The 12,646-nt window shown below is 37.8% G+C and overlaps 1 protein-coding gene across 2 annotated transcripts in view; it reads right to left on the minus strand.

The window, feature by feature from the left end:
* TRIM33 (tripartite motif containing 33) overlaps nucleotides 1-12,646 on the minus strand; it is a 62,601-nt gene that overhangs the window by 32,202 nt on the left and 17,753 nt on the right. For both annotated transcript variants that reach the window (XM_081112545.1, XM_081112546.1), the window contains exons 2-5: nucleotides 12,518-12,636; nucleotides 11,952-12,096; nucleotides 11,655-11,787; nucleotides 30-146 (exon numbers count right to left, since the gene is read on the minus strand). In XM_081112545.1, the coding sequence (XP_080968671.1) occupies nucleotides 30-146; nucleotides 11,655-11,787; nucleotides 11,952-12,096; nucleotides 12,518-12,636 (514 nt within the window). The remainder of the gene's footprint in view (nucleotides 1-29; nucleotides 147-11,654; nucleotides 11,788-11,951; nucleotides 12,097-12,517; nucleotides 12,637-12,646) is intronic.

Consider the following 12,646-nt stretch of genomic DNA (forward strand, 5'->3'; position numbering starts at 1 on the left):
TGAAATTATAGTTTTAAGGCAACACTTACCTATTCTGCACCTGAGTAGCTGCAAAATGAACGTAATTCTTCTTCTCAAGAAGCTTAGCTAGTAGATTTTCAATTGCACCTTTCTGGTTTTGAAAAGCTTCTTCCAAAAACTGGTACCTTAAAGCCAAAACAAAAACTACATTTAAACAGGAAATTATTAAGATTTTGGACACGAAGAACTGCTGCACAGGTAAATCTTGAAAGCTTACTTAAATGATCAGCATTGTATGCTGGCCACACATACATTACGTCAATAGCAACTTTTAATTACCAGTACCTCCCCATCTGACCCAACCCTGAAAAGACATTGTAAGATTAAAAAAATAGCTTAAAAACTGTTCAAGTGCACTTACATTAGAGTTCTGATTCAGGATGACTTTTTTTTTAATCCAAATATTAGCAAAAGTTCAATAAACAAGCTGCTCTCTCTCTGATGATAAATGTACCTTATGAAGACAATATGCGTAGATCGGAAACCTTGATTTGTCATCATAGCTCTAAACCTAGCTCCCTGAGAGGACTAACAGCAAATATGAATTTATGTCATTTCTACCAGCTATTTGGATCTCATCTGAAAAGCTTTTTTAACTTTAGAAGAATTTACAGAAAAAACAAAAACGAATTTGGCAAAGGTTCTTCTTAAAGTAGTTACCTACTTTCACTGAAAAAATAAAACCACCTACGATGACTTACCAGTATTCTTAAAATACTTTTAAAAAGATTTTGATGTCCAAAATGTAATAAAAGGTTCTTATTAACCAGTCTGGAGTAGCACAAAGGCATCAGTATTCTTTTAAAGTGCTCTAGGTACTTATATATCTAAGATTGTAAATATCTACTTTAAAGCTTATTTACAGATATTCATCAATCCATCCCATTTTTAATTTAAAGGACACATTCCAAGAAGCTATTTCTTTAGGAAAATATTTTTGAGAAATGTTACTTACATTGCTTTATTCAAAGGACCACCATTATAAACCATCTTACTCTTTAAAATGCCTGACATCAGGTTTTAAGCAACCACTCTCAAACCATATTGATGCTCAAAAATAATCCACAAATACCCTTCTCTAACTATACTAGTGTACACAAACTGCAATAGGGGATAGGAAATATTAAGGAAACTTTCACTCGCAGCCATGACAGAGTTAACGGGTACCTCACTAGCCCTGCCACCAAAAACTATAAAACAAGACAAAAATATATGAGGCAATTGTATTCAGTCATTGGGAAACCTTTGCCAAATTCATTTTTCAGAGAAACTCGGCAGTCCTTTGGAGAGAAACACAATCAGCCTGCCTCTCTGTCTGTAGACAATTTCATGATAACTGGCACAGAGAGCTAGAGACCAAGCAGAGTACAAAAGTTTCTTTGAGCTGAGGAGGCAGAAACCAGGGTTGGGAACTACTAGCACCTGGAATCCATGGAACAGGGCCCTGGAACAGAAGGAGCTGTGCAGAGAGAGGCTGAGGAGTAAGTGAATCCCTCACAAAGCCATGTGCAATGTCTGTGCTACACATGTACAGGGTAGGGTCTTGCGGCTGCTATAAAAGTTGACTATGGAAGAAGAAAAACCAGAGGCCAAGCAGTTCTGGCCGACAGAATTCCAGCTGAGCCAGTGGGGGAAGGGACTTTGTTCACCTCCCAGGCATCTACCTAAGAAACCAGAAAGGCCACATCTTAAAGGAAAATAACTATAGGTGGAAAAACTTCTACCGTAGGCCTATCCTGTCCTAACAAAGCCTAAAACAAAACCTTCATATGATCTTTCAAGAAACAGAGCTTAGAAGTTAAGTTCAACCAAGTTACAGGCTTGGGAAATACCTTAGGCTTTCCACAGACCATCCCTAACTAAGTGTAAAAACAAGCTTACAAAAAAAAAAAAAAAGTAATCAATCAACCAGTAATTCAACTGCCCCCTAGAACAATAATTGAAGAGTCTGCAGAGAGGGAGAATCCAGTTTCAATAATATATTACCCACAATATCCAAATCTCAATAAAAACTTACTAGGCATTCAACGAAACAGGAAAGGATGACTCAAAGGAAAACATACTCAAAAAAAAAAAAAAACTGACACAAGATAGTCCAGATGTTCTATTAAGCTAAGATTTTAAATGGGCTATCATACACTTTTTCAAAATAAATGAAAACAGGTTCTTAACAAGTGGACTGATGGGAAAGCTCAGCAGAAAAAAAATGGAAACTATTAAAAAAAGGAGTAAGTGGAAATTCTAAAAAAGTACAATAATTGAAATAATTCACTGGATGGGCGTGGCAGCAAATGGGTGATGGCTGAAGACAGGGTTAGTGAAAATGAATACAAATAAGAAGTTTTAAAGTCTGAAGAAGAAAGAATAGATTGAAAGAAAATGAACAAAGTCTCAGAGACCTATTTGACAAAGTCGAACAGTTTAACATATGTGTGCTTGGAGCCCCACAAGACAGCAAGAAGCGGGGGGAAATTTTTTGAATAACGGTCAACTTCCCAAATTTGATAAAAGCCATAAACTTACAGATACAGAAGCTCTGAGAACCACAGACACAATCTATAGAATGGAATACATACCTAAAAACATCATAGTCAAATGGTGAAGACCAAAGAAAAAGAGAAAATCTTAAAAGCAGCCGCAAATATCATTAAAAACAAAAAAAGGCCAGAATAAAAAGTAATGACAGTTTTAAATTTGAAGGGAAAAAAATGTCAACCCAGAATTCTATAACTAGTGCAAACATCCTCCTAAACTGAGGATATTCCAGTGAACAGAAACTGAAAGTATTCATTCCCAGCAGAACTGCAAAACAAGAAATGCTAAAGAATATACTTCAGTACAAAGAAGCATCATAAGAGATGGTAACTCACATATAGGAAGGAATAAATGGGTAAATATAAAAGACTGGGCTTTTGTTTTACCTTCTCATAAGTTCCTTCAAAGATACCTTTCTTTTTTTTAAGTATTGTATGGTAAAGTTTATAACGTATGTATGAATAACTGATATGGCATTAGTACAAAGGATAAGGGTTTGATAACCTATATTCTTTCATAAGGTTACTATATTTGTGAAGTGGTAAACAGTACAATATTTTAAGTAGACTGTAAGTTAAAGCTGCATATCATTAGCCCTAACGCAATCATGAAAAATAATTAAGAGGTATAATTTAAAAAGCCAAAACTGGATATAAAATGAAATACCAAAAAAAGCTTTAACTTAAAAGATATCAGGAAAGAAACAACATAGCCCTGACAGCGTGGCTCAGTGGTTGAGCATCGACCTACGAACCAGGAGGTCAAGGGCACATGCCCGGGTTGCAGGCTCAGTCCCAAGTGGGGGGCGTGCAGGAGGCAGCGATTAATGATTCTTTCTCATCACTGATGTTTCTATCTCTCTCTTCCTCTTCCTTCCTCTCTGAAATCAATAAAAATATCTTTTTTTAAAAAAAAAACACAATAGAACAAAGTGCAAAAGAAAAAAATATGAAAAGTAAATGGCAAACTTAAACCTAACCATATTGATCATTACATTATATGCAACAGGATTAAAACATTCCAGTTAAAAGAGAAAGGGCTTCCAATTAAGAGATAGAGCAAAGGGCCCTCAACTATTTATATAACTTAAAACTGGTTTTTATGAAACGACACACATAGAATTGATAATTTCTATATTCAGGTAACTTTATTATCTTTTTTCCTTATATCTAAATTAATTAATATCTTCTAGTGAATGAAATGTCTAAATCTGTGTCAAATACAGATGTTCAACTTACGATGGGGTTATGATCTGATAAGCCCATTATAAGCTGAAAATATCTTGTCAAAAATGCATTTAACACAGCTAACCTACTGAACATCACAGCTTAGCCTCGCCTACCTTAAAAGAGCTCAGAACACTTACATTAGCCTACAGCTGGCCAAAATCACATCACTGCCACTGCTCAGCATTACAAGAGACTATCACACCACGTATCAGTGGATCAAAATAATATATTGTAAGTCGAACCATTGTAAGTCAGAGACCATCTGTCCTATTCTAGGTAGGCCCTCGGGACTCTGTGAATAAAAGGTGGAATCAGCCTGGCCCACATGGCTCAGTGGTTGAGCGTAGGTCTATGAACCAGGAGGTCACAGTTCGATTCCCAGTCAGGACACATGCCCAGGTTGCAGGCTTGATCCCCAGATCAAGTATTATCAAAAGTTTGGATTTGGGTATGAAAACACAGTGGAGTCAAGGATGGTGCCAGGATATCTGACCTATACAACAGGAGAAAAAAACAATGCACTGGCCACAAATGGAGATGGGCAAGCCTGCCAGTGAATAAGTTTTGGAGAAGATGACCAGTTCAATTTTAAATATATTTGATAAAGTAGACACTCAAGTAGCGTTGTTACAGTCTGTAGAATAGATACATCTGAAAGTACAGAATATTGAGAAATACATAAATGTGGACATCATCAGCATATGGATATTATTTAAGGCCACATGACTGTAGCTGTAAATAATGGACCAGGAAGGTAAGCAAATGAGACTGAGAAGTAATCAGTGTAGTAAAAGAAAACTACAAAAATGTGGTCTCCTCGTAGCCAAGTAAGTAAAATGTATTTAGGGGAATTATCAACCATGTCAAATGTTGCTGATATATATAGTATTTAGATGATTACCAAGAAATGACCTCTAGCCCTAACCGGTTTGGCTCAGTGGATAGAGTGTCAGCCTGCGGACTCAAGGGTCCCAGGTTTGATTCCGGTCAAGGGCATGTACCTTGGTTGCGGGCACATCCCCAGTAGGGAGTGTGCAGGAGGCAGCTGATCGATGTTTCTCTCTCATCGATGTTTCTAACTCTCTATCCCTCTCCCTTCCTCTCTATAAAAAATCAATAAAATATATTTAAAAAAAAGAAATGACCTCTAGATTTAGTAAAGCAATGGTATTGGTGACCTTGAAAAAAAATTTAGGTAGAATGCTGTCAAGTGTGTACATATTTAAGAGGAAATGGGACAGTAGAAATGGCTCTCTTCAAATATAAGCATACTTTCTAAAAGTTTTGCTGCAGCCCTAGCTGGTTTGGCTCAGTGGGTAGAGCATCGGCTTGAAGGCTAAAGGGTCCCATGTTCAATTCTGGTCAAGGGCATATGCCCGGGTTGCAGGCTTGATCCCCAGTAGGGGCATGCAGGAGGCAGCCAATCAATGATTCTCACATTATTGATGCTTCTATCTCTCTCTCCCTCTCTGAAATAAATAAAAATATATTTAAAAACAAAAAATTTCGCTGCAAAGAGGCATAGGAACAGCTGTTGGCAGGAAAAGTAGGTTGAAGAAAAGGTTTTGTATTTTCTTTATTTTTAAAGATAGAAAAAGTGGCAGAATATGGAAATACTGATAGGAATAACTACTAGACTGAAAAACTGACATCAGCAGAAAAGGACAAACTGCTGAAGCAATGTCCTTGGCGAGATAACACGAGATGGAATCTAAGTGTGTTAGTGGAGAAATTGGCTTTATAGAGAGATAGGCATATAATGGTGTCCCAGTTCCAGGCATCACAACCAAATTCAAGAAAGGAAAGGCTAAAAAAGGCTGACACCTGCAACATTTGTCCCTTTCATCAGGAAGGCAAAAGCTTTCTGAAAATCACTCACAAAGCAGAATTCCACTTCTGTTTTATGGCCATAAACTGTGGATCAGAGCTACCCTAATGCCAGGAATGCTGAGAAAGATAACTCAACTTTTCCAGTCTCTATATTGGCAGACAAGAGAGACAGGAGTTGAGAATTCTCAACATATCTCAAAATGTATGGCATATGACAATGGCTCTCTCCAAATGTGAGATGATGCTTCCATCCATTCTTATTTAAATACATTTAAAAACTGCTTAGAGCCCTGGCCAGTGTGTTCAGTGGTTAGACGCTGGCCTGCGCATCAGGGGGGGCTCGGGTTCAATTCCTGGTCAAGGGCATGGACATGGATTGGATAGTGTGTGGGAGGCAACCAGTAGGTGTGTCTCTCTCACATCTATGTTTCTCTTTTTCCTCTTCCTCTCCCTCTTTCTCTCTTCTCCCTCCCCCTCCCTTCCACTCTCTCTAAAAATCAATAGGAAAAATATCCTCACTCTTTGGGAGAGGATTTAATTTTTAAAATAATTAAAAACAATAAAAAACTGTTTAAAATCATGTGTGAGAAATAGAACTTATGAGCTGGTGAACTTCACTGTAAGGCAATCTTTTTAATTAGAAATGATCCCCAAATGTCAACATATAGAGGCTTCTTTTGATCATTCACTTTCTCCAGAGAGTTAAAAGGCCTCTATTTCCAGAAAGGGGAATGAATAAAGAGAAATAGTAAAATAGGAAAGTATCACTACTGGTAATCTGGAATCAAGTTGGGGGAAGTGAAAGTCCCAGTTTAGTGTGCAGATTTAATCTTAATCTTTACAATTTGGCCAAATTCCTCATCCCCACCCTCCATTTAGACCTAATATCCCCAAGTTCAGAGCCTTTGATTTTATTTATTCAAAGAAAAAGCCCAACTTTTGCAATACCTATTACCTCTAGAGTGACTTCCTTTCTATCTCCTTTACCCTCGGATTGTAGTTCATTCAACTCAACCAAGTCAAATATCAGAATCACTAGATATTCAATTTTCTGGTTTTTTAGAAAGTAACTGAAATCTTCATTGGTGACTTCTTGATATTTATAAGTCTATACTTTTCTTTGTTCATTTACTGTGAGGAGAACTATTAGAGTAAGGAGGGATAACCCCATGGTTTAACTAGAAACCATGTAACGTTTTAAGGTACAAAATGTCATTAAGTTCTAAAGCTGCTTTCCTTTTTAAGAACCAGAAGACCATAAAGAAATGTCTGAGCCGACAGAAGTTATTAACTTGAGACAATATAGGATACACCTGGTGGACAAAAAGAGATTACCACTTTAATAACAAATTAGAAGCTAAAGTGCTGGTACCAATGAATTCCCTGTTACAATAACCTTGTGCAGCCTGTGAAGAAGTGGATGGCTCATCAAGACTAACACACTATTAAAGCTTTAATGAAGTAGTGCCACCATAGCATCAGCAGTCCCTGATATGGTTTCAACACTACAAAAATACATACAGCAGGCTAAAGGAACAAGGTACTCAGTGATTGATTCCCAAAAATGTATTCTTCTCTGCCTCAATCTCACAAATATGCCAACAGCAATTTTCCTTCCTGTGCAAGGATCCCAACTTACATTTACTGTACTGCCACAGGGTTATTTCAATTCACCAGTTTACTGGTATAATTTGGTTACAAGGGATTTAGACTTCATGCAGGTTCTAAGAATAATAATTCACTGTATTGATATCATGATAATATCAGAAAATAAGGATGAAGGTAGGACTGACTTAAATGCAATGGAGACACACACGACCAACAAAGGCTTTTAATAAATCCAGCAAAGGTCCAAGTACTCGCCCAAACTGGTGAAATTCTTAGGAATAACCTAGGCAGAATAGCCTTGACATTCCACAGGTAACAAATACAGTTTTTGCCAACCACCTTTAAAACTAAACAAGAAGCCCAACATTTGGTTGGTATATTTGAATTTTGAATATTACCACATCTGGTAATATTACTAGTACTAATCAATACAACCACCCCAAAGAAGGTCATTCGTATTTGAATGAAGGGCAGGCCTTGTCTGAATTACAAAAAGTAGTCTATTTCCAGATGCATTTGGGGCCCTATGATCCACACTCGGAACGATTTTGTAAGTATCAGCAACAGAGATTGCGCAAACTGGAGTATAGGGGGGATGGGGGTGGGCTAGAGGGGTCAATGGGGGGGGGAAAGGGGGACATATGTAATACTTTCAACAAAATAAATAAAAATAAAAGGGGGGGAGGAAGAGGACAAGGACGAGGAGGAGGAGGAGGAGGAGGAGGAGGAGGAGGAGGAGGAGGAGAAGGAGGAGGAGGAGGAGGAGGAGCAGCAGCAGCAGCAGCAGCAGCAGCAGCTTAAATTTCCCCGTTAAGGAAGCAAAGCCCAGCTCTTCAGGCTCTGGAGGATACGTGAAGAGGAGAAGAAAGGTGTGTGGAAGCAGTCATGCCACATGTTCTTGCTTCCCTCCTTGGATTGGAACTGGGGAATCCTGGCATGGTGGATCCATCCAGATGGGTCTGCAGGAGTTTATGGACCTAGACTAGGGGATGCTTCAAGTCAAAAGCTCCTTAGGGTGGCTGTACCCAACAGGAATTTGGGCAAGAGCATGAAAGAGGTAGATGGACGAGGGGAAGGAGAAGAGCCTCACAATGTGGTTTGATGCAGGGGACCCAGCACTCCCAGCTTGACACAGTGAGATGGGGACTGATCTTCTGAAAGGTCCCTCAGCCAGATGAGGTCTGAGAGGTTGAAGAGAGGAGACAATGATGGCCATGGGCATGGAGGGTCAGCAGGCAGTAGTGGATGCCATTAAAAAAAAAAGCCTATCAGTGCTACTCAGCAGCAACCACTGGGATTTTGGACCAGAAAATTCCTGGGTGCTGTGGTAAGATATACGCCATGTAAGAGAAAATTACTGGCTTGCCATTAGGCATTACTTGAGACTGACTCTATGACTTAAGAACATAAAATAACCCTGAAACCTGAAATGCCCATAATGCCTTGGATGATGAAGGAGCACTCTAATAAGGAAGGCAGAGCCTAAAGGAGTTCTGTATACACAGAAACTGTTTGTGCACAAACATGCAACAAGGAGGATGCAAAGATGTATTTATGGTTTTTATGAGCAGGTGCCCAGCCTCTTTCCCCTTAAGTATGACTTTGGAACCACCCGAGGAGCTGCTGAATCCTATGATCCCACAAGTGGTGCTCTATAAACAGCTATTAACCAACGGAGAGCTGCTTCGTTTATGGATGGCAGTGCCAAGGTGAAGGCACATTCTGTCTGGAAAGCTACCACTCTAACTGAAGAAGGCAACAGCAAATCATATCAATGAGCTGAATTGCATGCTGCTGTCTCCTATATTTGGGTTTTTTGAACTCTGCAGTTGGCATCAGAAGCAAGGGTGGTCTTGTGGGCTGTTTCCTAACTTCATACAGATGATGAAGAGAACAATTTTGGGTAAGACTCAATGAAGTATTCAATATTGAACACTTTCAACTTTGACTATGGGGGACCACTGAAGGGGTCTTTTAAAGAAGGGTGGGGAGGGGGGCAACTCCCTATCTTACCAAAATAACCCTTGCAGCAATATGGACAGATGAATTTAACAAGATAAACTTCTAAACAAGGAGACCAGTTAGAAATGTGCTGAACGGAGGTTTTTAATTCCAATGACATGGGTTCTGCAATAGTCTATCGAGGAAAGGTGAAGTGTGAACTAAAGAAAAGGGGAAAAGCATTCAACAGATAATAGGACCTGGTATATTTTCCTTTATCAAGGAAAATGACAAAGAAAGGGGAAGGATCAAGGCTAAACTTTGACAGAGGGGCAGTGGAAGCTATTCTTTCATGAGGAAAAGGATGCCATCTTCTTGTTCTTTTTGAATTCTGTCATTAATTTTAAAAGCCTAAGAAATCTAAGATTTCTCAAAGATCTAACTGAGGCTGAGAGAAAGTAATCTAGTATCTTACTGAGATTATTACAAAATAATCAAAGGTAAGATTTGGCCCTGAGGTAAAGGCAGGCACAAGATTAGTAACCTCAAGTAAAATATTAGCCAACCTTCAGGTAAGATGAAACATACTGGAACAAATTAGGATATAAACATTTTAAGTACATTTCTAATCAAATGTTCTGTAGAACATAAGTGCAGCCTTAGGAAAGAAGAAAGGGCATTATATATATGATTAGCTTTGAGGGATTCTACATACTGTATTCTAGGTTCTATATACCATATGGGAGAAAATAAGCATATGAACTAAAATAGATCTGGAGTCTGACCACTTTATTCAAATTCTGGTTCTACCACTAACAGTGAGACCGTGTACACATTACTAAAACTTTTTGGGAACAGACTCCCTCTCCCTTAAAACAGTCATGATACTAGTACCAACACTTCATGGGTAATTGGTGTGAATTCAGAAAAGTGTGGCACAAACTATGAATTAATATATCACCTCCTTTTTAGGAGAATTCTAAATGAATTCCAATGAATCTAACAAATTAAAACCTCTAAGACATCTTACAGTTAAAAAACAGATTAAAGTGTGGTTGATCCAACTTGGCCTACTCTTTTATGACAGGAGATTCATAAAACCTATTTCCAATTCAGCTGAACTGTTTTAAGAAAATACTTTAGAAAATTCTGTATGGGTAAGCAAGACCATCTTTTTAACTGTAATAAATAGATGTCATATCAACAGGGAAATTTACTACAGGATTTTGTTATATAACGGACAAGAAATTTCAGTACATTCTAGAACAGTTAGGATGTTACAGACTGGTGATAAGTAAATACTACTGAATTCTAAGGTTATAACGGGTTAAAATACTAAGATATGTATTAAAGAATTAGTAACTATGCTACTTAGATGCTTATAAAGTCCTGATTTTTCTGCAAATTGTATATCTAAAATGAAATCAGTTTATTTATGCTTTAACGTTAAAATAGGTATCATTTATCCATACCCATGGGAATATTACCTTTTTAGATCACAGCTCATAGCCTAAATAACACAGTACTTGAAAAAATGTGTATCTGAACCAAGGCAGAGCAAACAAAGAAATACAATTCCATTCTTACAAACCCAAATCCATATAATGCAGTGGTTCTCAACCTTCTGGCCCTTTAAATACAGTTCCTCATGTTGTGACCCAACCACAAAATTATTTCCGTTGCTACTTCATAACTGTAATGGTGTTACTGTTATGAATCGTAATGTAAATATCTGATATGCAGGATGGTCTTAGGCGACCCCTGTGAAAGGGGGTCGTTTGACTGCCAAAGGGGTTGCGACCCACAGGTTGAGAACCGCTGAATTTTTAACAAATCATAAAATTATTAGGTATGAATGTGAAAACCATTAATTTATCAAAAACGTCCTGATTTAAGAAATATACAGCCAAAACCGGTTTGGCTCAGTGGATAGAGCATCGGCCTGCGGACTGAAGGGTCCTAGGTTCGATTCCGGTCAAGGGCATGTGCCTGGGTTGCAGGCACATCCCCAGTGGGAAATGTGCGGGAGGCGGCTGATCGATGTTTCTCTCTCATCGATGTTTCTGACTCTCTATCTCTCTCCCTTCCTCTCTATAAAAAATCAATAAAAGCCGAAACCGGTTTGGCTCAGTGGATAGAGCATCGGCCTGCGGACTGAAAGGTCCCAGGTTCGATTCCGGTCAGGGGCATGTACCTGGGTTGTGGGCACTTCCCCAGTGGGGGATGTGCAGGAGGCAGCTGATCGATGTTTCTCTCTCATCGATGTTTCTAACTCTCTATTTCTCTCTCTTCCTCTCTGTAAAAAATCAATAAAATATATTTTAAAAAAAAATCAATAAAAATATATATATAAAAAAAAGAAATATACAAAAGTGAGAATTAAAATGCTAACAAAGAAATTTGTGGAATACATACTTGCTTTAGGAAAAGTAAATAAGAATTTTTAAAGAACTTTTTATAATATTTCTTGATAAGCAATTATGACTGTACCTATGTTCTTTGTGTTCCAATAGCTGACAGTCTCTACATGTCAATCTGTCACATGTTTCACAGAAAAGTTTCAACTGTTCTTGTTTGTGTACAGGGCAGAAAACAGGGCGCTGACCAGATGCTCCAACAGACTCTGTAGTAAAATAAAACATGTATTTTTAAACTAAAGAAAATTTTTGTCTAACTTTCTAAATTCTTATCGATACTGGTATCCAAAGCTTATAAAGAATATGCAGAAATGATATAAGGGCAAAAGAGGGAGATTAATAGTAATCATTAAAATTGCTTCTCTCTTACCTGAGACATCTTCTTTCTTCCTGATCAAGTGATCTTTAGTGAATTTCACTCTTTGATGTGCTTCAATACATGTCTTACATAGCCACTCCCCACATTCTACACAAAAGCCAACTGCACTTGCATTGTCTTCACAACTAGTGCAGACCTAAAAGAGGAAATAAATACTAAGCTACATTAGATTTACAAAATATAGATCCACAAAATAAAAAGGTGTAAACTTCCTAACTTGCTTCCAAGTTACATATATTAATTTACGTACCTAGAATAAAATTATTTTATTATCCATTTATCTTTAATGAGATCCTCTCCTTCCAGATCAAACACTCAGTGGATAAAACCTAAGTCTCAGAAACAAAATCTATAAAATATTTCAATTTTTCAGTAATGATCTTGTCTCATTGAGCCAGATCTGCGAGGGTATAGAATAAAGATACCCTTTATTTTCAATTTGAAAGATGTAACTATAGCAGAACTAGCCTAATTTATGTAACAACCCAAACATGCTTTTCTAGTAATTTACATTTTGATATCAAGATAGAAATATAAAGAAAAATTGAGAAGCATACCTGTTCTGATTTCTCATCAGAACTGCTAGGAGCTTCAGATGTATCTTTCACAAAATAATTATCCACAAGGTCTATCTGTCTGCATTCTTGGCGGCATACTGGGCACCGTATCACACCAACTACAATATA

This window comes from Myotis nattereri, assembly GCF_964212035.1.
Source record: "Myotis nattereri genome assembly, chromosome: 18".
In the NCBI taxonomy this organism is placed as follows: domain Eukaryota; kingdom Metazoa; phylum Chordata; class Mammalia; order Chiroptera; family Vespertilionidae; genus Myotis; species Myotis nattereri.